This window comes from Erpetoichthys calabaricus, chromosome 3 (assembly GCF_900747795.2).
Source record: "Erpetoichthys calabaricus chromosome 3, fErpCal1.3, whole genome shotgun sequence".
Classification (NCBI taxonomy): Eukaryota; Metazoa; Chordata; class Cladistia; order Polypteriformes; family Polypteridae; genus Erpetoichthys; species Erpetoichthys calabaricus.
Genome location: NC_041396.2, coordinates 101,919,708 through 101,942,870, shown reverse-complemented (window position 1 = coordinate 101,942,870; position 23,163 = coordinate 101,919,708). Strand labels below are relative to the sequence as shown.

The window sequence follows — 23,163 nt, the reverse complement described above, 5'->3', positions numbered from 1 at the left end:
GGCGTGCACTAAACTCAGGTTTAGTTCACAGCTCGTAGCCATGGTAAAGTTTTCATTTAATTAAATAAACATATTTGTACTAAAGCGGTTTCTTTGTGTGGGTGCCTTTGTTCATTGTTTTTATCCATACGGGCTCATTTACAGGTTGTAGCCATACAGGTTCGTGTTTGTATTACTAATCTCTGAGCTCCTTCCATTTGGAGCTGTGACTCCTTTGCCTCTGCTGTGTCAGAAGCACGTTGTGGGCGCTTTCGTTCATTGTGTTTATCCATACGGGCTCATTTTGTATTTCCGTTAGTTGAGCTCTTTCATTGTGGAGCCGTGACGTCTTGCTTCTGGTGTGTCTGAATCGCGTCGTAGGAGCCTCCGTGTATTGTTTTTATCCATGCGGTCTCGTCTTTGTTGTTCTGTGGCTGTGTCGTTAGGTAGAAGTCATTTACTGTTAGGAAGCATACTCCAACTTACACACACTGACTGCTGGCACAGTGGATTAGAGCAGGTGTAGTTTACAGGTTGTGGTGTTTGGGTGCCACGCACTGACTCTGGGAACTACGGGCTCGGTTTTGTATTACAGATCGTTGAGCTCACAGGTTGTGTTGTTCGGGCGCCACCTACCGACTCTGACTTTGGGGCGCTGCAGCACAGTGCGCATGCGTGTCGGTGCGTCTGCCGTCCGTAAATAAATTAAACTGTGGTTTAGTAATATAGATTAATAAAACAGATATTTTTCTGCCTACAGAAAAAAAAGAGTAGTCTCTTCCTTTTCAAATACAACCTGTTCTATGGGGTGCTTCACAACTTCCTGGATCTTCCATCCCTTTTAGCCAGCATATGGCTCTATAATTTCTAATATGAAGATGGCAGGGAAAGTTGAATTTGAAGAAGGATTTATACTTTGTGTGCAGGGTGAACAATGTATCAGTGGAAGAATTATTCACAATGTGTGTCTTTTTATTTAATTTCACCCATCATGCAATATGGCTACAAGAATTTTGAGCAGGAGACACTTAGATGACATTGTCTGTTATTCATTCAAGTGCATTATGCTTCTCTGGATGTTGGCAGAGGCTAGAAAATATATGTCTATCATTTACATGAACTGAGTCATTGTGAGCATAAGTAATTTTCAAATGGAAGACCTGAATGTACTTTGATGTGTCATTGCAAAGATCAGTGGGTATTTCATTATTGTTGCTGTTATTATTATTATTTAAATAAGCAGATGCTTTCTTCCTACCAAAAAAAAAAAAATTTTTTTTGGTCATGTATAAAACAAAAATTAAAGCATGTTACGTACACAAGTTATTTAGACTCCTGCACTCAGATGGGCACAAGACAAGAGATCAACCAGTGATGGCTTGTAATGTGGGGCACCACCTTCCCCAAAGCCAAATATTTTAAAAACTCTACTTAAATTAAGTTTGTGGGTAGTAAGATAGTGGTGTGCCTTGGGAAGATTTTGATCTAGACAATAGCATGAAGCTACATTTTTGACAGGCTTAGTGAAATGACTCAATTTAAATCAGAAAGTAACTGAGAAATTTTCAGGCCTGCAGAAAAGGAGGGTAAAATTTACGTTGAAGGAAATAAAGGTGTCCTGCTCATAAAGGCAGAATAAGATTTAGGTTGGACTTGTCCTGTCGGTGTAGTAGAAGACAGGTTTTAAATGTGGGAGTATGTGGATCTTATAATGTGAATTTGTGCCCAGGTGAGGTAAGCATGGCAAGCATGCATAGGACCGGGCAGACTGGCATCAAGCGTAGAATAAAATTAAGATGGGAATGTCTCTGTGGGTGTGGTAAATGATAAATGCAAGACTTGAGGAAAAAAAAAAATCAGAGGTCTAGTGATTATGTGATGGGGATTTATGGAATATAGTGGAAATGGCCAAGGACTCTTTTAGTAGAGGCAGAATAAGACATTGATTGGGCTTCTGCTACGGATGTGTTATTGGACAGACTGAAGTGCATGTTATTAGAGGTGGAGGTACAGACATTATGGTGCGAGTTCTGGCAGAATGGGGAACTGGGCAAGTTGGCAGGGGACTGGGCAATTTAGAGACAGGTGGAGTATAAAATTTGGGTGGCAGGTGCACCTGTTATGGCAAGTTATGGGAAGAATAAGGGGACTGTTGTTGTCATGGACTAAAGTTGTGGAGCCCAGTAAAAATGGGAAAGCTGGCATTCAGATGTGAAAGGCACTCTATGATAGACAAGTGCTGCTTCAGTTTGTCCCCCCAAACACTGCACCCCTGCCCAAATCTTTTTAACCAGTTACCACTGAAAACAACACTAAACAAGAAGGCAGTCTATTGTAACACCTACTCACACACATACACTCACATAATGGCAGGTTTGGAAGTTTGACATTATATGTGACATCACAGCAGCAGCAATCAGGCTAAATACTACAGATACTGTGAGGATGAGAAGAGTTTATATATATTGTAGATTGTAATTTAACACTAGAATTACCAGAGCCTACGAAAAAACTTGTAGATCCGGCCCACCTTAAATCCCTTCGCACCTCTCCGTCAGCATCTTTTGTCCTGTAAATGTGCCAATAAAGACAAGCATCAAGCAGCCTTCTATTCCATCCCACCACCGCCGCAGAACGTGCACAAAGTTCTCCCAGCTCATGCCTGGATTATCTGGGAGTGAACTGCTGGAGTTTTAGAGTGGAAATAATACAATAATCTGTGTAAACACATTGTTACAATAGAAACGTTTTTCATATTTTAGTAGTACATGACAGAATGTTGGCATAAACTATATAATGTGTGAACCCTTAAGTCCAAAGATCAAATAAACACTTTCACAAAAGGTTCAAGGATTATATAACAGCTTCCGTGGCGTAGCAGTAAGATTTGCTGACTTGTAATCAAGAGTCCCCGGTTCGATCCCGACTGCCTCCTATATTTGTCGTTTTCAGTAGTGAGCTGCTCTTATTGTTATTATACAGCACACACATACATATGGTTTGCGTCTGTAACAGACGGTGTACATTTATAGTACAGTGGTACCTTGAGATACGAGTGCCCCAATGTAAGAGTTTGAGATACAAGCCGTCACTAAGTCGATTTTTTGCCTTGAGTTACGAGCCAAAATTCGAAATACGAGCCATCAAAGAGCTTGTCGCAGCACGTTCCAAGGAACTGACGACGGAGGAGTTGACAGAACTACAGACGTGGCAACATACGGAGGTTCTGCAGGAGATCGGTATCGTGGAGGAGGTTCTCTCTTAAAGTGAGATAAAGGAAGTGTTTGCAATGTGGGAAAAAGTTTCTAACTTTAAAGAAAAGAAACACCTCTTTAGTGACACTTGCCTAACTCATTTCATAAACATTCTAAAGGAGAGGACTAAACAAAGCTCCTTGGAAAGGTTTCTATTGAAACGCCTTGAGAATGAAAGTGACGAAAGCGTGGCAAAAAAGAAAAAAACTAGTGAAGAAGAAAATTAAGTTAAGCAAAAGTGAAGTGAAAGAAAAAAACATTACAATACGCTAATCGGCTTCGCCAACATCTGTTTATTTCTTTAGATTCTCTTTTATGTATTAGGTTTTATTTTTTTTTTTTTTGTTTGTATACAATATTTGTTCATTATAAACACATTTTTCTTATGTTGAAAACATTTAACTAAAAATTGGGGTGTTTTTTTTGGGGGCTGGCATGAATTCCCCATTAATTTCAATGGGGAAAACTGATTTGAGATACGAGCATTTTGACTTACGAGCTCGGTCACGGAACGAATTAAACTCGTATCTCACGGTATAACTGTACTTGTAAAAAAGTTACCGTTTTATTTCACTTTTATTCTCTCAGTCACGATCACTATACATACTACCGCCCTAGGGATCTGACGCTGTTAGTTTTTATTTGAAACTGGGAATAACTGTAGATGTGAGTGGTGTTTTGAGACAATGGAACTGGATATTCTCTGATCTGGATGGATAAAAGCTGACACACAAACGCTGGTGAATCTGCCGTCTTTGTATCTCACCGTCACTTGCTTTTTTTTTTTTTTTTTATATTCAGTTTTATTGAGTGTTCCTGATCATGCTGAATTAGTATGCACCTTATGGTCTATGAAAAAGAGAGACATAGGTATATATGATATTTGGAATTGTTCGTTTTATGACTTGTATAGTACATTTCGGAAAACATTGTGGCAGGGATGTAACATTCATATTATTCATATTCCTTCGCATAATATTTTGCGGTTGTAATCAGTGACCGCGTGTTTTTTCCCCAATCTTGCCAGTCTCCATGTGGCTGTATGGTGGGGTTTCTTTGTACTCCAGGACATGCAGAGGAAAGAATAGTACAGAGAGGTCAGTTCAGTGCTATGTGCAGTCATCAGATTCATATGTTAACAGTTCACACACACACACGCAAGGACCGTCCTTCCTACATTTACAACATGTAATAAAGTGTGTACTTTGCAATAGGTACACAAGTCAGGCCTCTAGATTACAAGTCAGCAAATCTTACTGCTACGCCACGGAAGCTGTTGTATCGTCCTTGAACCTTTTGTGAAAGTGTTTATTTGATCTTTGGACTTCAGGCTTCACACATTATATAGTTTATGCCAACAATTTGTCATTTACTACTAAAATATGAAAAACGTTTCTGTTTTAACAATGTGTTTACACAGATTATTGTAGAAACAGAACATAGGGGTGGGCGGTATGACCAAAATTCTATATCACGGTATTTTTCTAAATTATCCCGGTTTCACGGTATTCGACGGTATTTTTTTCCCCATGCATGAGTGGATGTTAACCACATTTTCCAATACAATTACTGGCTAAGAATAACCTATTCCACTGTCAAGAGTATTGTACATTGTACAAAAAAAACATTTTAATGTGCACACAAGTATTAATACAGTTTTGCGTTGCCCCATAAAGTGATAGTTTTCAAGGGGGTGGCACTAATGGAGAAGGTATCACATTGCATGACAGATGCAGTCAAAATATAGAACCTTTTTATTGAACAAATTTTGCAAAAACAAACTATAATTTTGACAACACATTTTCAACCATACAAAGAGGCATTTAGACTTAGTAAAATATCCAGAAGTGCTTGTCAAAAATTGTATTGCACCGAATATGTCTTAGAAAAGGAATAGTAAATATTTTTTGTAAATCAACTACACTTTCTGTTAATTTTAACAATCTCTGTCCACTGACACGTTAAAGTGACTTTTTAAACAACTTTATCATCATTAAACTGCACAATAGTTAAACTAATAAATAAATAATAGTATTATTACTGATAGTTGCACTATTACTTCAAGACTTCAAGCCCAGGTGCATTACACAGTATTCACCAAATTAAAATAAAATACAAGTGCAATTTGGTGATGACATCTTTACCAACTGAACCATCATTTAGGCAAACTGCATTAATATGGACCTTGCTTCAAGCTAAGCTATACTGGGAAGAAAAAAAAAAACAAACTATATGTCGAGAACAAAGTCAACATTTCCACTTTATTCTCATAGTTTACTTCATAATTAAAGTAGAATGTCGTAAACTAAACTTCTTCCTAAAATCAATGTTTAATCAATTACTTAATTTACCCCGTCATAAATTAATGCAGCACATTAAATGCTTTGTGTTACGTTCCCCGACCCAGTGGTTAATCACTATGCTTCTTAAACTGACTTCCTCCGCACTAACAGAAGACAGCGATCACCATACAGAATCCATTCACTTCATGATATTCTTGCTTTCTGAAAATTTAGAATGCTAAGATAAATACTTGATATCATTTTCATGATGAAATGCATTAAAGCAGGTATTACACATGCACGGTAGTGAGGCGGTAGTGCTGCTCCCTCACAGAAAGGGGTCCCCAGGTGTACGTTCAGTGTAGAGAACTTTATGGCAGGTGTGACGAGGCTCCAAAAAACTGGATGTATGAATAGCTATCGCACAGGTTTAACTTAAATATTGTGTAAATGTTGGGTTTGTGATCTGGTGGTCGGAGACACGAACACAGAATTCAATCTTCTTTATTGCACGCGTGCTGTCTCTATCTGACATAGGCTACCAAAACCCCAGTTCCTATCCTTCCTTTTTCTTTCACCACATAACCAATCACCACATGATAAACGTCTTTGTGAAATTAAAACTAGTTATAAACTTAGCCCACAGAGTGTTCAGAACTTTAAAAATATCTTCGTTATACATGATTAATTATGCCATCCATTCAGAGTTGTGCCCATCTCTGAACGAGTCGCCAGCACATCGAACGATGAATACAAGCAAAACATACACTAGCAGGGTCAATATAGCACAACAAAACCCCACATCCTATATGACTTTGAAAGGAAACTGAAGCACGCCGAGTAAACCCACCAGAAAAACATGCAAAAGCAAGGCAGGCACGCCGCCGTGCCCCCATATGATTAATGCATGCTTTAATGCATTTCACCATGAAAATTATATTAAGTATTTATCTTAGCATTCTAAATGTTCAGAGAGCAGGAAGATCATGAAGTGACTGTATTCTGTGCGGCGATCACTGCCGGCGCCTCCTCTTAGTGCAAGAAGAAGTCAGTTTAAGACTCACTTAACACAAAGCATTTAACGTGCTATATAACTTATGACGGGGTTTGAGAAAATCTAGTAAATTAAATATTCATTTTACGATGAAGTTTAGTTTACGATGTTCTACTTTAATGACAAATTACGAGAATAAAGTCAACATGTCGACTTTATTCTCGTCATAAGCGTCAAGATTAAAGTGGAAATGTCGAGAATAAAGTCAACATGTCGTCACACTATTACACAGTACCCAGGTACATTACACTGTATTGAAAACAAATAAAACAAGTACAACTTGGCTTGCAGTATCATCCAGTAGTATAGAAACAGTATTTACACATCTGACCTTTTAAAATAAAGTATCTCCAGGCGATGGACGTGACTCCTTTTTTTCGGCAAAAGTTCTTCTGTTCATCATGTTCAACTTTATCGTCGGCTTCAGTTTCGGAATGCTACCTATTTGGTGGTGTAGCAGTGAAAAACAGCCCTAGTGCAACAAATCTGTTTAGCGGTGTAGCAGTGAAAAAGGTCCCCACTTGAACAGTTTCCAGCTGCGCCACGTTCCGAACGTCATTTAGGCAATTTTTAACCAGTGTTGCGGTATAAGAAAAATCCATATCATAAAAAAAAAATAAACGGTTTTCGGTATGAACCGGTATACCGCCCAGCACTAACAGAACACACATGATAGATAGATAGATAGATAGATAGATAGATAGATAGATAGATAGATAGATAGATAGATAGATAGATAGATAGATAGATAGATAGATAGATAGATAGATAGATAGATAGATAGATAGATAGATAGATAGATAGATAGATAGATAGATAGATAGATAGATAGATAGATAGATAGATAGATAGATAGATAGATAGATAGATAGATAGATAGATAGATAGATAGATAGATAGATAGATAGATAGATAGATAGATAGATAGATAGATAGATAGATAGATAGATAGATAGATAGATAGATAGATAGATAGATAGATAGATAGATAGATAGATAGATAGATAGATAGATAGATAGATAGATAGATAGATAGATAGATAGATAGATAGATAGATAGATAGATACTTTATTAATCCCAAGGAGAAATCAAGGCATGAGCTGGGAACACTTTGTGCACGTTCTACGGCAGTGGGGGGATGGAATAGCAGGCTGCTTGTCTTTATCGGCACATTTACAGGACAAAAGACGCTGACGGATAGGTGCGATGGGATTTAAGGTGGGCCGGAGCTAAGAGTTTTTTCGTAGGCTCTGGTAATTCTAGTGTTAAGGGAATTCTGCTGTGGATGGATTAAACAGCTAAGAATGAAACTACAGAAGAAAGAGCATACAAATTGAATGTTAGTCATAAACTTAAAGAACTTAGGGTTTGGGAAACACTGTGTAGATTGGTACAACATTGGATCAACCCCAGAAAACAAACTGTTTAAGTGGAGGGTCCTTTTAAAAAATAGACAGAATTAAGGTAGTGTCATTCAGAGATCAGTCTTGGGGAACTGGGTCTAATAATTATTGTAACCAACAAGCTGGTAAAGTTTGGTAATGGCATTAAACTAGTTAGAATGGCAGATACCCCAGAGCTAGTAAAATCATTAGCTAGTCTTACACAGAATTACTGGCGAGGTTAAATATGTAAAGTTAGAAATGTGGAAGATGAAATTTAATAGGTTAGACTTTTTACTGTTCTCATCAAAATAATTCTTATACTCTTACATAGTTACACAGTTTACTTAAATATGATGAGACTTTTTTTATACCAGAGGTTCACAAAATATTTTGCCTTAAATCTGTTTTTATCTTTGCATGTTCAGTGAAAGCAATACATTAGCAGTGATTTTAATCTTGTGTAGCCAACATGCTCTAATCAATGTCTCGAGATAGGCCAACAATTGACTTCTTAGTTCACATACCCTCCAGAGTACTTGATCTTAAAAAAAAGACACTGAGTTTGCAAATAAAGAAGAAGACATATTTGCTCCTTCTGAAAGCATCTTGAACTGCTGGTGAATCATATACAAATTTACTACTTCATGAAATTTTGCATGAGGCTGCTGCATCATTTAGCTACTAACAATTCAATTAATTTGTGTCATTAAAGAGAGGAATGTTCTTTACTGACTCACCTAGGACTATACAAGGCATGACTGGCTATCCATATTACTAACCGAGAATGCTAAACCGGATGATGGACGCAGGCACATCCGGCAATGGGCCGTAGCTGCAAAAAGACGTACTGCGCAGGCGCAAAAAGAGTCCGCGAGAGTCGGCTGAAGAGCCGAGAAAGGGGGACAAAAGAGGGCGAGAGAGGCGGATGAGGGGCCGCGAGAGGCGGACAAGACCACAGAAAAAAGGAGTGAGCACAGGAAAAATGGAGAAATGAGGCGCAAAGAGCACCGAAAAAAGGAAAAGGCACATAAAAAAGTATTCAAACGCAAGCAAAGCACGAAACACATTGCACATGAAACTAGACCCAAAAAAAAAAAAAAAAAAAAGAGGCTCGCGCACAACAGCAAGGCACCCATACACAGGCACCGGACTGGACACACACAAAGAGGGGGATTCAACAAGACACAGGAACACAAAAAGAAAGAAGACGCTCGCGTGACAACAATCTTCACCCCCCCCCCCCCCCCCCCACACACATCCATAAGAAGTGACACCCAAAGCCACATATTCTAAAGTGAACATCAACACCTTCACAATAGACAGCATAGGTGTCAGCATTGGTGGATCTCCTTACAATAAAGCACTATTAACCGTTCAACTGCAGAAAAGGAAACATATTAACAGTGACTGCGATCCTCCTTATTACTTATCCATATTTCGCATGCTGAGAAAGAAACAAGTCATGAATACACGGTCACGGGTACAAAACGAAAAGGAAAGGATAACAGGAACAAACACACGAACACGAAAGAAACAACAAAATAGACGGCTATGCAGCATAGGTGGATCTCATTACAATGAGGCACTATTAACCGTTCAACCGCAGAAAAGGCTCCATATTAACAGTGAGTGCAATACTCATTATTACTTATCCATATTTCTAAAAGAAAAAATGTCTCGACTCCAAAAACGCAAAGCTCAACTAAAGTTTCTAACTAACGATGTACCTAAAAGTAAAAACTTTATGAACTGCATTAGATCCTACAATAGTTCATTTGCTTTTGCATCTACCGGAGTAAATATCAGGCCACCAAAAGGCAATGGCCCATACTGCTTTCGCATATGTGCACAAATACTGCATCGCATTGGAACAGTGCACCCTGAAACAAATCAACAACGCAAATATGCACAAATCTACATCCTACATCCACATGACGCAAACTATCAATCAAAGTGCTGCATCGCAACAGTCATGGATTCAAAACGAAACACCTCCCGTCTCAGACATACGTTAATGGCAGCGAAGGCTACAACGGGCTTCTCACACAGCACAGGCAAATCGATTACAGCTCCAAAACAACACGTCCCAAATACTACACATGCAACAACGCGCCTCTCAAACAGCACAAGCAAAACATACACCAGGAAAATTCATTCGGATTAATGAATGTCATTTGCAATCATTGTCATTCAGTTCACTTCCCTGAAGAAACAACTGGCAATACAAGTAATACATTTACACGTTGTTGTCAAAAGGGTCAAATTAGACTGCCTTCTTTACATTCATATACTGAATATCTACAGAAGCTTATAACTGACGATGTACCTGAAAGTGACATCTTTATAAACTACATTAGATCCTACAAATCGGTATCCACTATGAACATTGATGGTGGCACTGCACGTGACATCCGTCTTGAAAAAATGTTGTTTATTGATGAATATACAATGGCATGAAGTCACTTACTCAACACCATTCATAAACTTCTACAAACGTTTAGGAATAATAATATTCGATTTGGAGGAAAGGTTCTTTTATGAGGAGGAGATTTTAGACAGTGATTAGCTATTCTTCCAGATGCCATGCACTCAGCTATTGTTCAGTGCACCTTAAAATACGCAGACAATTGGCATTGCTTTCAAAAGATACAGTTAGTAAAAAAGATATGATGTCCAGAACCAGATCATAACAATTGCTTATTACAACTGACAGATGGTACACTCACCAATACAGATGGACTTCAGCCACATATTATTACAATTCCTCAAGCCTTTATCTGCGACGACTTAGTTACAGAGAGATTTGGAGCAGCAATCTCATTAGACCAAATGCCCCTTTTAACACAACGCACTATATTATGTCCAAAAAATATTAATGTGGAAAACATAAATACCCAAGTCATTCCATTACTTCCTGGAGAGACACAACTCTTTCTAAGCTCTGACAAACTTGACTCTGATCACAACAATAACCATCTTAAATGACCTTACAAGTTCTGAGCTGGAATTACCTTTTACACTTAAACGGCGTGTACAAAGAAATTTTCAAATAAACCTTTACACTGTGCCACACACTTTATTGTTTGCTTTCTATTTGCATCATCTACACCGTCACACTATTCTATATCTCATTCATACATCACGCTCTTTGTCATTCCCAACACCAGGGGTTGGCGAGCGAAGCGAGCAGGGGGCGGAGCCCCCTAGTTTAGTAATAATGTATGCTCTCTTGTTTTTGTCACTTTAATATTCAATCACATATCCTGCAGTTTTTCTCCTAGAAAAGCTTTATTGAGGAAAACATTGTTGCTGATTGAAGTTAAATCTTTCAGAGCTGGTACTGATAATTAACACCAGACAACAAAATATATACAGTAATCCCTCACCTATCGCGGGGGTTATGTTCCAGAGCCCCCCGCGATAGGTGAAAATCCGCGAAGTAGCGACCTATATTTATTTTATTATTTATACATATTTTAAGCCTTTATAAACTCTTCCCACACTCTTATAAACCTTTCTCACTCTCTTGTTAACCTTTCCCACACTCTTATAAACACTTCCTATGCTCTTAAACACTTTCTACATTCTTAAACACCACAGACCAACACTGCACACTGCACGGAGCGATCAGACGTCAATGTGTCTGCACTCACTTTGTGAAGGGGGGCAGCTGAACTCATGCTGAGCAGAAATGGACTTTGTGCTGCTTCTGCCAAAATGCCTGCTTGTCGCTCTGCGTGTTCGGAAGAAGGAGGAGTGTGTGTGTGTGCGTGTGTGAGGGCTGAACGCACGTTCGCTCAAACCCCCCTCCCCGGAGGCGCAGTTCGCATTGTCAAGGGGTGGGGAGCTGAATGAACACTAAGGAGAAGTGGACTTTGTGCTGGCTTTGTGCTGCTTGTCGCTCTGCCTGTCAATAATTTAAAAGCCTGTACATCACCAATTTTCATGTCTCACTTTCTTGTCTTGCGTGAAGTTAAAATGTTTTATAATAGTGAGATGTTTCTCATATCCTTAGCCCGACATCCACATATCATATGTGTTAACAAAGTGTGTTTTATAAGTTTACATGTGTTTAAAGCATGTGGGATGGGTATTTTAAGGCTTAAACTATAAAAATGTTTATTTATATGGTCTTTCTATATCGCGGATTTTCTCCTGTTGCTGATGGGTCTGGAACATAACTTCCACGATAGGCGGGCAATCACTTATATTTAAAAACCCGCGAAGTCGTGAATCCGTGAAAAGTGAACCGCGAAGTAGCGAGGGATTACTGTAGATTTCTTTTGTTACATGAATCAATATTACTGAATATTATATCTATCTGTCACACAATGATTTTACATGACACATAATTAACCTCCTTAGCGTTAGACCCGAGCATTACTCAGGCTGCGAAAACCATACTAAAAGTGTTAGTTCCAAGTGTCACTCGGGCAACTGTACAGATCCGTCTTGCGTGAGCATTAAAACCGAGAATTACTCGGGCTGTAAAAGTGCTGTCAGTGCTGCCATTCTTTGGAGAAATTATGTCCGAGTGTAGGTATTCACTAATTATGAAATATCTGCACTTTACAAACAATAAAGACTTTGATGAGAATACCCATCCAGTACCCAAAATGAAGAAAATGTGGGAGATATACCAGGCGATTTTAGTAAAATTTCGAAGCGTTTACATTCCATAGTGCGATGTCAGTGTCGATGAAAGTCTCACAGCTTATAAGGGCAGACTGTCATGGATACAGTACATCGCATCAAAAAGATCAAGATTTAGCATAAAGCTTTATGAGCTTTAGTCTAAAATGGGATACATTTGGAATTTGGTTCTGTACACAGGGAAAGGGGCAATGTTTCATCCGAAATACAATCAGTACAGAGTAGCTACGTCATAGATGCTCTGCTAGATCAAGGTTACTGTGTAACCATGGACAATTTTTTTTTATACTTCACCAGAGCTTTTTGACATCTTGCTTGACAGAAACACTGATGCATATGGAACAGCGCATTCCAACTGTCATGGCATGCCTGAACACTTTGGCAGAGCTAAATTAGTGCAAGGTGCGCTAGTAGCTTAGCAAAAGGGTAAAGTGCTTGCACTGAAATGGAAGGATAAGAAAGATGATGTCTTCTTAACAGCTTACATAATGCAGCTACAGTCACTGTACAGGCAAAAGACAACAAGCAGGTTACGAAGCCTTGTGTTGTGGTCAACTACAACAGCACGATGGGTGGCATAGATCGTGCGGATCAAGAATTGACTTTCAATCCCATTATGCAGAGGTAAAAAAAAAAAAAAATACTACAAAAAGATATTTTCTCATCTGCTGAAACAGTACATTTGTAATGCATTATATAAACAAAAAGCAGGTAAAAGTGGATCGCATGCAAACTTTACATGCCAGCTCGTACAACAAACCATTACTTCACATCCACCGTCCACACTATTGCTAAAGAGACTCAGTCGACCCAGCACATCATGGATCAATCCAGAGCGTCTTATTGGTAGACATTTTATTGATTATATACCTCAAATAGAAACAAAACCAAATCTAACTCGTACCTGTGCAGTGTGTTGTTCAAAAACTGATAAATCTGGAAAGAAAATCTGAAAAGAAACCTGTTATTATTGTCCCGACTATGACGCTGAATTGTGTCTTTCACCGTGCTTTAAGATTTTACATACAAAGGTCTCGTTTTGAGATTAAATACTGTTTTTATTATTGTTAATTTCATATTATTATTTTTATTCATCATTACTATTATTTGTATCATTATTATACTTTTGAGATTTAATAAAAATGTAAATTTTCCATACCAAAACAAATGCAACGCTTTTTGCATGTTATTTTGGAATAAAATGCAACACTAAGGAGGTTAAAATGGAGTACATTTCTGAAATCAGCATGAAAAAGTACTTTTAAAGAATCCATAAATTGTTCTGTGAGAAAATCTGTTACCCATTGTATTTTAATACAAACAATCACTAAATTAAAATAATGATATGTAATATATAAATATAGTAAAAAAATAATATTACAAAAAGAAAGGAATAAATACAAATATTTAACCTAATTACAATAAAGCATACTCACAAAAAGGCAAACAGTTTTTAAATTCACATTCATAAAAGGCTTTCCCACAAAAAAATTACAATTTTTAATTTAAACCACATGTTCCTACTTCTTGTAAGAGGTAGGAGGTTAAAATTAAATTATTGAATAAGGGTGAAAAATTGAGGAAATACATTTGCTTTCAGGCTGAGAGGGGTCATTTTTACCTAAAGGCCATGTCAGATTTACATACTGAAACTCCTTACTTTTAGATGGGAAGCACTTCATGTTTAAGGACTGCAGCTGCTAAATTCTCACCACACCTCAATCACTGGAGCTTCTCAATCACTGTGGCATCACACCTCAATCACTGTAGCAGCTGCTCAGCACTGAACCACAAAGCACTGCAAAAGGTGGCAAAGTTGGCACAGAAAATTACTAATATATGCCTGCCTTCAGTTCATGATACATACTAGAAAAGCAAAAATTAATAATTAAAAGTCACTTTGCTGTCTCCTCCATTCTGACATACAGTATAGGACCACGAGCACACAAACCACTCAACTCAGGAACAATTTTTACCCAAAGGGCATAGAGTTAATCAGCAGCCACTCATACTGACAATTATGTGTTCTTAAATATATTGCAACCAATGAATGATGTTGAGTACAGTGCCTTTTTAATTTTGCTTATTGTTGGTATTACATTACTGTCTCTAGTTGCTTATCATGACCAGACTAAGACTTTTTTTGGATTTTGCATACAGCAATAAACATAAACTTGAACACTGTACATTTTGAAAGCAAGTATGGGTGAGACCCAATTCATCATTTCACTGGACACACAGGTTCAGGTTTCTCTCATAAGTAATGACATCACCCACTCAGATTCTCAAAATGAAAAGCCATCAGTGAAACATGGTTTAGTTCAGTAACACACAGCTGATACAATGGTTAACATGACAACAGATGTTACCTTTAATTCAGCACTGATTGATGTATATAAAGATCTTCCTAGTAACTGATCTCAAAAACAAATTTGAATATTGTTTTATAAGACAAGATTTATATTATTTTTCCTAGATAAACCAAGAACAACTGGTTGTAGTTGTGGTATTCCTAGGTACATTACACCCCAAGCTGAACTCCTTGTACATAAAAACAGACAAGCAATAGAAGTAGGATACCTCTATAATGTGGTCATAATTTTTATACAGCACTGTGCTGTTCATGTTTGATAGTTATTAAAGCAATAAACAGTTGCAAATACAGTTTTGTCCATTATCACAATTAAATGATTGTCTTGTATACTACACACCGTTTATCCGTTTTTCTCTTTTTTGCTTGCCAAGAAATTCCATCCAGTTAGTGCATATAAAAAGCCTGCACTTGAATTTGGCAATGTAGAGATTCATACAGCAACATCTACAACCAACGTGGTGGAGATCCAGTACATCAATCAACATGAAATTTTCCAATTGAAAAAAAGGCAAATAACAGGACAAACTCCAGAGATTTCAGGTGCCTACCAATCTTATTAGTTTACTGACAAATTTTCAAGTATACAGGTTTAAGCACCATGACAAAGACATATGTTGAGGAGGGTAGAAAACATAATAATGCAATAAAGGAAAAGCCAGAAAACTGGTTATGTTGTAATTAGGGGTGGGCGGTATGACCAAAATTCTATATCACGGTATTTTTCAAAATTATCCCGGTTTCACGGTATTCAACGGTATTTTTTTCCCCATGCATGAGTGGATGTTAACCACATTTTCCACTGCAATTACTGGCTAAGAATAACCTATTCCACTGTCAAGAGCACTGTACAGCACATTGTACAAAAAAAAAAAAAAAAACATTTTAATGTGCACACAAGTATTACCCTAAGTTCTTGTCAATAAGCCGCGGCTTATCTAAGGAAAAAAGTTGTGAAAATGAAAAAATAGAATATCGGCTTATACATAAGTCCGGCTTATACATCCATCGCGGGGGTTGCGTTCCAGAGCCACCCGCGAAATAAGAATATCCGCGAAGTAGAAACTATATGTTTATATGGTTATTTTTATATTGTCATGCTTGGGTCACAGATTTGCGCAGAAACACAGGAGGTTGTAGAGAGACAGGAACGTTATTCAAACACTGCAAACAAATATTTGTCTCTTTTTCAAAAGTTTAAACTGTGCTCCATGACAAGACAGAGATGACAGTTCTGTCTCACAATTAAAAGAATGCAAACATATCTTCCTCTTCAAAGGAGTCAGGAGCAGAGACTGTCATAAAGGCAGAGGAAAATCAATATGTCTGTTTGGCTTTTAAGTATGCGAAGCACCGCGGCACAAAGCTGTTGAAGGCGGCAGCTCTCACCCCCTCCGTCAGGAGCAGACAAAGAGAGAGAGAGGGAGAGTTTGTTTTTCAGTCAAAAATCAATACGTGCCCTTCGAGCTTTTAAGTATGCGAAGCACTGTGCAGCATGTCTTTTCAGGAATCAGCTTTACAAAAGATAGCAACGTGAAGATAATCTTTCAGCATTTTTAGACGAGCGTCCGTATTGTCTAGGTGTGCAAACAGCCCCCCTGCTCAATCCCCATACATCAGGATCACAGATAGTCAGCGCAAGAGAGAGAGAACAGTAAGCCGGGTAGCTCTCAGCCATCTGCCAATAGCGTCCCTTGTATGAAATCAACTGGGCAAACCAACTGAGGAAGCATGTACCAGAAATTAAAAGACCCATTGTCCACAGAAATCCGCGATATATATTTAAATATGCTTACATATAAAATCACAATTTAAATGACCGCTACGCGCTCGTGTTGACTCGGCGACGCCCAGAGCAGAAAGAACGCGCTCCGGCCGCTCCAACCGCGCCATGCGGGGAGTGAGAGAGACGGCAATATCTCACACTCTCTCCCCCCTTAAAGAAATTAAATGGGCGCAAGTGAGACCACTGACCTCCCTTCCTTCTATTAGTTATAGGTTATAGTACGTTCGGCTTATCCATGAGTCCGGCTTATCTATGATACGATTTTATTTTAAAAATTCGTATGATTTTTGGTCTCCGGCTAATACATGAGTCCGGCTTATAGACAAGAACTTAGGGTAATACAGGTTTGCATGGCCCCATAAAGTGATAGTTTTCAAGGGGGTGGCACTAATGAAGAGAAGGAATCACGTTGCATGACAGATGCAGTCAAAATATAGAACCTTTTTATTGAACAAATTTTGCAAAAACTTAAACTATAATTTTGACAACATATTTTCAACCATCCAAAGAGGCATTTAGAGTTAGTAAAATATCCAGAAGTGCTTGTCAAAAGTTGGATTGCACTGAACATGTCTTAGAAAAGGAATAAATAGTAAAATTTTTTTGTAAACCAACTACACTTTCTGTTAATGTTAACAATCTCTGTCCACTGACACATTAAAGTGACTTTTTAAACAACTTCATCATCATTAAACTGCATAATATTTAAACTAATAAATAGTAACAATAAAATAAATAATAGTATTATTACTGATAATTGCACTATTACTTCAAGGCTTCAAGCCCAGGTGCATTACACAGTATTCACCAAATTAAAATAAAATAAAACAAGTGCAACTTGGTGATGACATCTTTACCAACTAAACCATCATTTAGGCAAACTGCATTAATACGGACTGCAACTTGCATTTATAATGCTATTTGTGGTATAGACCTACGGAATCATATTAGGGCCATGGTGAAGAAAAAAAAATACGGACACAGGGAAGAAAAAAACAAACTATATGTCGAGAATAAAGTCGACATTTCCACTTTATTCTCATAGTTTACTTCATAATTAAAGTAGAATGTCGTAAACTAAACTTCTTCCTAAATCAATGTTTAATTTACTAGATTTTGTCAAACCCCGTCATAAGTTAATGCAGCACATTAAATGCTTTGTGTTAAGTGTTCCCCGACCCAGTTGTTAATCACTACACTTCTTAAACTGACTTCCTCCGCACTAAGATGAGACAGCGATCACCGCACAGAATCCATTCACTTCATTATATTCTTGCTTTCTGAAAATTTAGAATGCTAAGATAAATACTTGATATCATTTTCATGATGAAATGCATTAAAGCAGGTATTAAACATGCACGGTAGTGAGGTGGTAGTGCTGCTCCCTCACAGCAAGGGGTCCCCAGGTGTATGTTCAGTGTAGAGAACTTTATGGGAGGTGTGACGAGGCTCCAAAAAACTGGATGTATGAATAGCTATCGCACAGGTTTAACTTAAATATTGTGTAAATGTTGGGTTTGTGATCTGGTGGTCGGAGACACGAACACAGAATTCAATCTTCTTTATTGCACGCGTGCTGTCTCTATCTGACATAGGCTACCAAAACCCCAGTTCCTATCCTTCCTTTTTCTTTCACCACATAACCAATCACTACACGATAAACGTCTTTGTGAAATTAAAACTAGTTATAAACTTAGCCCACGGAGTGTTCAGAACTTTAAAAATATCTTCATTATGCATGTTTAATTATGCCATCCATTCAGAGTTGCGCCCATCTCTGAATGAGTCGCCAGCACATCGAAGGATGAATACAAGCAAAACATACACTAGCAGGGTCAATATAGCACAACAAAACCCCACATCCTACATGACTTTGAAAGGAACCTGAAGCACGCCAAGTAAACCCACCAGAAAAACATGCAAATGCAAGGCAGGGTACATCCGAGGCACCCTTGCTGTGAGGCATCAGTGCAACCTCCACACCGCCGTGCCCCCACATGATTAATGCATTTCACCATGAAAATTATATCAAGTATTTATCTTAGCATTCTAAATGTTCAGAGAGCAGAAATATCATAAAATGAATGTATTCTGTGTGGCGATCACTGCCGGCGCCTCCTCTTAGTGCAAGAGGAAGTCAGTTTAAGAAGCTCGGGGAAACACTTAACACAAAGCATTTAATGTGCTATATAACTTATGACAGGGGTTTGAGAAAATCTAGTAAATTAAATATTCATTTTATGATGAAGTTTAGTTTACGATGTTCTACTTCAATGACAAATTTCGAGAATAAAGTCAATATGTAGACTTTATTCTCGTCATAAGCGTCGAGATTAAAGTGGAAATGTCGAGAATAAAGTCAACATGTTATCACACTATTATACAGTACCCAGGTAAATTACACTGTATTGAAAACAAATAAAACAAGTACAACTTGGGCTTGCAGTATTATCCAGTAGTATAGAAACAGTATTTACACATTTGAACATAATGGTCCACATCCGACCTTTTAAAACCAAAGTATCTCCAGGAAACGGACGTGATTCCTTTTTTTTCGGCAAAAGTTCTTTTGTGTCATTACGTTCAACTTTATCGTCAGCTTCAGTTTCGGAATGTTCTCTGTCCATTTTCACCGCGCAATACCTACACTACCACTAACTACCTATTTAGTGGAGTAGCAGTGAAAAAGAGCTCCTGTGCAACAAATCTGTGTTTAGCGGTGTAGCAGTGAAAAAGGTCCCCACTTGAACAGTTTCCCGCTGCGCCACGTTCCGAATGTCGTTTAGGCAATTTAAACCGGTGTTGCGGTATAAGAAAAATCCTTATAATAAAAAAAATAAAAAACGGTTTTTGGTATGAACCGGTATACCGCCCAGCACTAGTTGTAATAGTAAACATCTAAGTGATTTATCATTTATTCTATCTATTTTTGATCTTGATGATCCTAGACATAATTAGGAAAATGTAGAAACTGGCCTTGGATGAGACATCATCCTGTCTCACAAACACACAAAACATCACAAGACGTGCAGAATCACAGCAGGTAAATTCTGAGTAGCCAATGAAACCACTGCATCCCTCTGAATAAAGGAAAAAGGATTACCTAAAGAAAACCCCTGCTATAATTGAGCAGAATGTGCCAAATCCTTAACAACGGCACCCCAACATGATACACTACTATTTCATAAGTACTACCACATGTCAATATAACCAACAGAACAGATGTTGGTTATATGGAAATAACAAAATAGAAATATGAAATAGATTTGAAATAACAGAAAATACAGGAGTGTTTTAAATCATTTGAACCAAAAGACTTTAACAGTATTCAATACAATTAAAGATGAAAAAAGAAAACAGTCTAAAAGGCATTGTAATTAAAGCAGACACACTTAATTGGACATATTACTGAATACTTTTACATTGTAATTCTGTTTAGACACAGTCCTTAAATCACTCTACCCTGATTTCAGCCCACAAAGTAAGCAGTACAATGCAAGCTTCTGAGAAAGTCTTTGTTCAATAAAAAGATGAATAATAAAAAATAAATCACAATTTTGTACATGTGATCTAAATGATTTCCTATTATCTCGGCATAAGGTTTTGTTTTATTTTTATGATTATCTCACACCTTTTTAAGGTTACCCAAAAGAACAAATTAAGACACACAGATCTTGAAATCACACCTCACTTGTTTTAAAAAAAAAAAAAAAAATTTAAAAAAAGTTGAATTGAGGGACTAAATGATACACATCTCATAATTCATAATGCAACAGAATTTAACTATAAAGTTGCTGTAATTATGCAGTTATTTTTCACAGTGAAAGTACAGTTTTATTTGTTTACAGTATTTTACTGTTAAAACAGAATGCATTCTAGGTTAAGTATGTTTACAGTAAAACTACTGTTTGTAGAGATACAATGCATCTTTGGAGGGGTAACTTTTAGTTAGAAATAACCTAGTTTGAAATTAAATCTGTTGCAAAAACCTACATCAAAACAGCAACATTTCCATCTCCTCCAGACAACATGACTTGATTTTTTATTTTTTTCTTAACAATTGAATTTAGTTTGATTATTTTCTCAAAGTAACTCTGTATTAAGCTCCTGCAAACTGATCATTTTTGAGTAATATGCACAAGAGGTAAAAAATGTTTGAATGGGTTGCCAAACAATGTTTCAGCACTTTTTCTGATACAAATGTTGAATTTTCCACCAAGAATATACAGTGTATAAAGTTAGGAGTTATGCATAAGGGAATGGTTCCTACACTGATTGGAAAGAAAGTTAAAGGTAGTCATCAAACTTATTTATTCCCAATTGAGGCAGGCCTTGATTTATATAGTAGGCTGTTTTTAATAAACTGGCAACTCTGTCACACACCTTACATCATGAAGATGTTGATTTTTTTCTTAACCACTGAATTTCTTTAAATGTGTGTCTGAAAGTGTGAAGACTAGTTTTATATTAACACATAATGTGTGTGTGTGGAATAGTTTAACCAAGTGTTAATAATGATATTAATTTTATCATTTTGCAGTTTATTAACTGCACTGGATTACTTGAATAAACATGTTAAATTACAGTAACATTTTCACTGTGTTTGAGAGTGATTTTTACGTGTTTATTTACAGTACATTACTGGTAACTTTACTCCCAGTAATTTACTGTGACGGTTTTACAGTGCAATCTTTAAATGAGTGTCACAGAACTTACCACAGACCACAAGCAAGTTTTTACAGTAACCAAATAACCAAAGGATGCTGATGATAAGCAGATATGTCTCAGGATATAGCAGTTCTAAACCCTAATGCTGATACTGTGTTAGAAATTAAATTTGCTGCACTTGAAAATTAAAGGTAACTAATCTTTAAAAAAGTTTTTTTTTTTTTTTATGGAGGAAAACTACCAAACATACTTTATCAATATTAAATGTCCAATTTGCCTACACGGATGACATAATTAAAAAAAAAACTAATCTTGTAAAACAATATATGGAAAACACTGGCCTAAAAAGGCTAATTTCAGAAAATGCAAAACATTTAGAATTCAAAGTGCAACACTAGACGATTAGTCAAGTATGGCGCTCCATTGACTACCACCAGTACTCACCTGTGAGCTCAGGTATCTTTTAAGCATTCCTCACACACTGCCTTCTTGCAGCATGAGAGAGGTTTGATAGACTTGTCCTCCAAACAAATCCTGCAGGTCAGGACAATGAATAGTTTGTAATCCGTGGAGTAAACGTTGTCCAGTGCAGAGGGGTCAATGAGACTGGAGACTGAAAACGGCTCGGGGGCGATCCCTGTCGTTTTGTGGTGGTAGTTCTACCCTGAAGTGATTGGCGACTTGATGATCCCTGAGACTCCCCTGGGAAAGATTATCCCTGAAAACTGTCGGTGGTGGATCTCCCACGGGGTATGGTCTCAAGTGGGGCACGTACTCCCCGGAGAAACTGCTAAAGCGATGCCTCTCTTTTTCTGAAGAAAGGTCCTCCGCTGTATAATTAGCAAAGTGGTTACTTTCACTTAACGCCGGGTGAAGTATGACGTGATCTCCAGTGCATGAAAACGGCAGGTCCCCTCCATTGTTATGAGTAAGGTGATCCTGTTCGGTTGGGGGTGGCAACTCCCCCTTTCCTTGATGACTGAGATGATCCCTTTCGTTTAACTGGGGCAGTTCCACCCCGGCGTGAAAAGCAAGGTGATCGCTCTCGGTTGAAGGGGTCAGTTTTCTATCGATGGTCTGAGTGACAGAACTACTAAGTGGGACCATGTCTACTTTGGTATGAAGGGCAAATTCTGACCCAGTTTTAATATGCGCCTCATCAGGCAGTTTCTCCTGCAACTCCGGACCAGCGTCGCTCCACCTGCAGTACACCGTACAGTTGGCGTGTTCACCGTCTCCGCTCGCTCCTGTCATTGTATTGCTACTGTAAGTTCGACTTTCTGTCGCTTCTAAACTATGAAATTGTATAGTTTTCTCCTCACGATCTTCACGTCCCTCTGCTTCGTGTGTGGAGGGTCCATCTCCGATGCTATGCAAAATGTCCAGTTGGCCGCTCCTTTCCGAAGCTTCAACACCTGCTAGCTTATTAACAGTACCTTCCCCAGTCTCTTTACTCTTAACCTCTGGGCCGCCGGTGCCATGGACATATACTGTGAACCGACGTTCATCGCGCAGAACCTCGCGATTTCCAACTTTCTCCGTGGGATCAATCCGACTGTTGTCCGTAAGACCTGGCAGCGCCTCGCCGCTTTCCTCCGCGTCCAGGTCGCTCGTCTCCGGTCCCACCTCACGACTGACGCAGCCTCGCGTATCAGTTGTGGCATTAGCTGCAGAGATTTGCTCATCTTCCATTCCCGATGTGTAACTTCCCATTGATGTTCATTTGCTTG

The 23,163-nt window shown here is 38.1% G+C and overlaps 1 protein-coding gene across 1 annotated transcript in view; it reads right to left on the bottom strand.

The window, feature by feature from the left end:
• The window catches only part of rnf217 (ring finger protein 217), a 151,938-nt gene extending 129,919 nt beyond the window's left edge, over positions 1 to 22,019 (bottom strand). The window contains exon 1 of the mRNA XM_028797245.2: positions 21,878 to 22,019. Within this exon, the coding sequence (XP_028653078.2) occupies positions 21,878 to 21,904 (27 nt within the window). The 5' untranslated portion in view covers positions 21,905 to 22,019. The remainder of the gene's footprint in view (positions 1 to 21,877) is intronic.
• Positions 22,020 to 23,163: the final 1,144 nt, after the last annotated feature.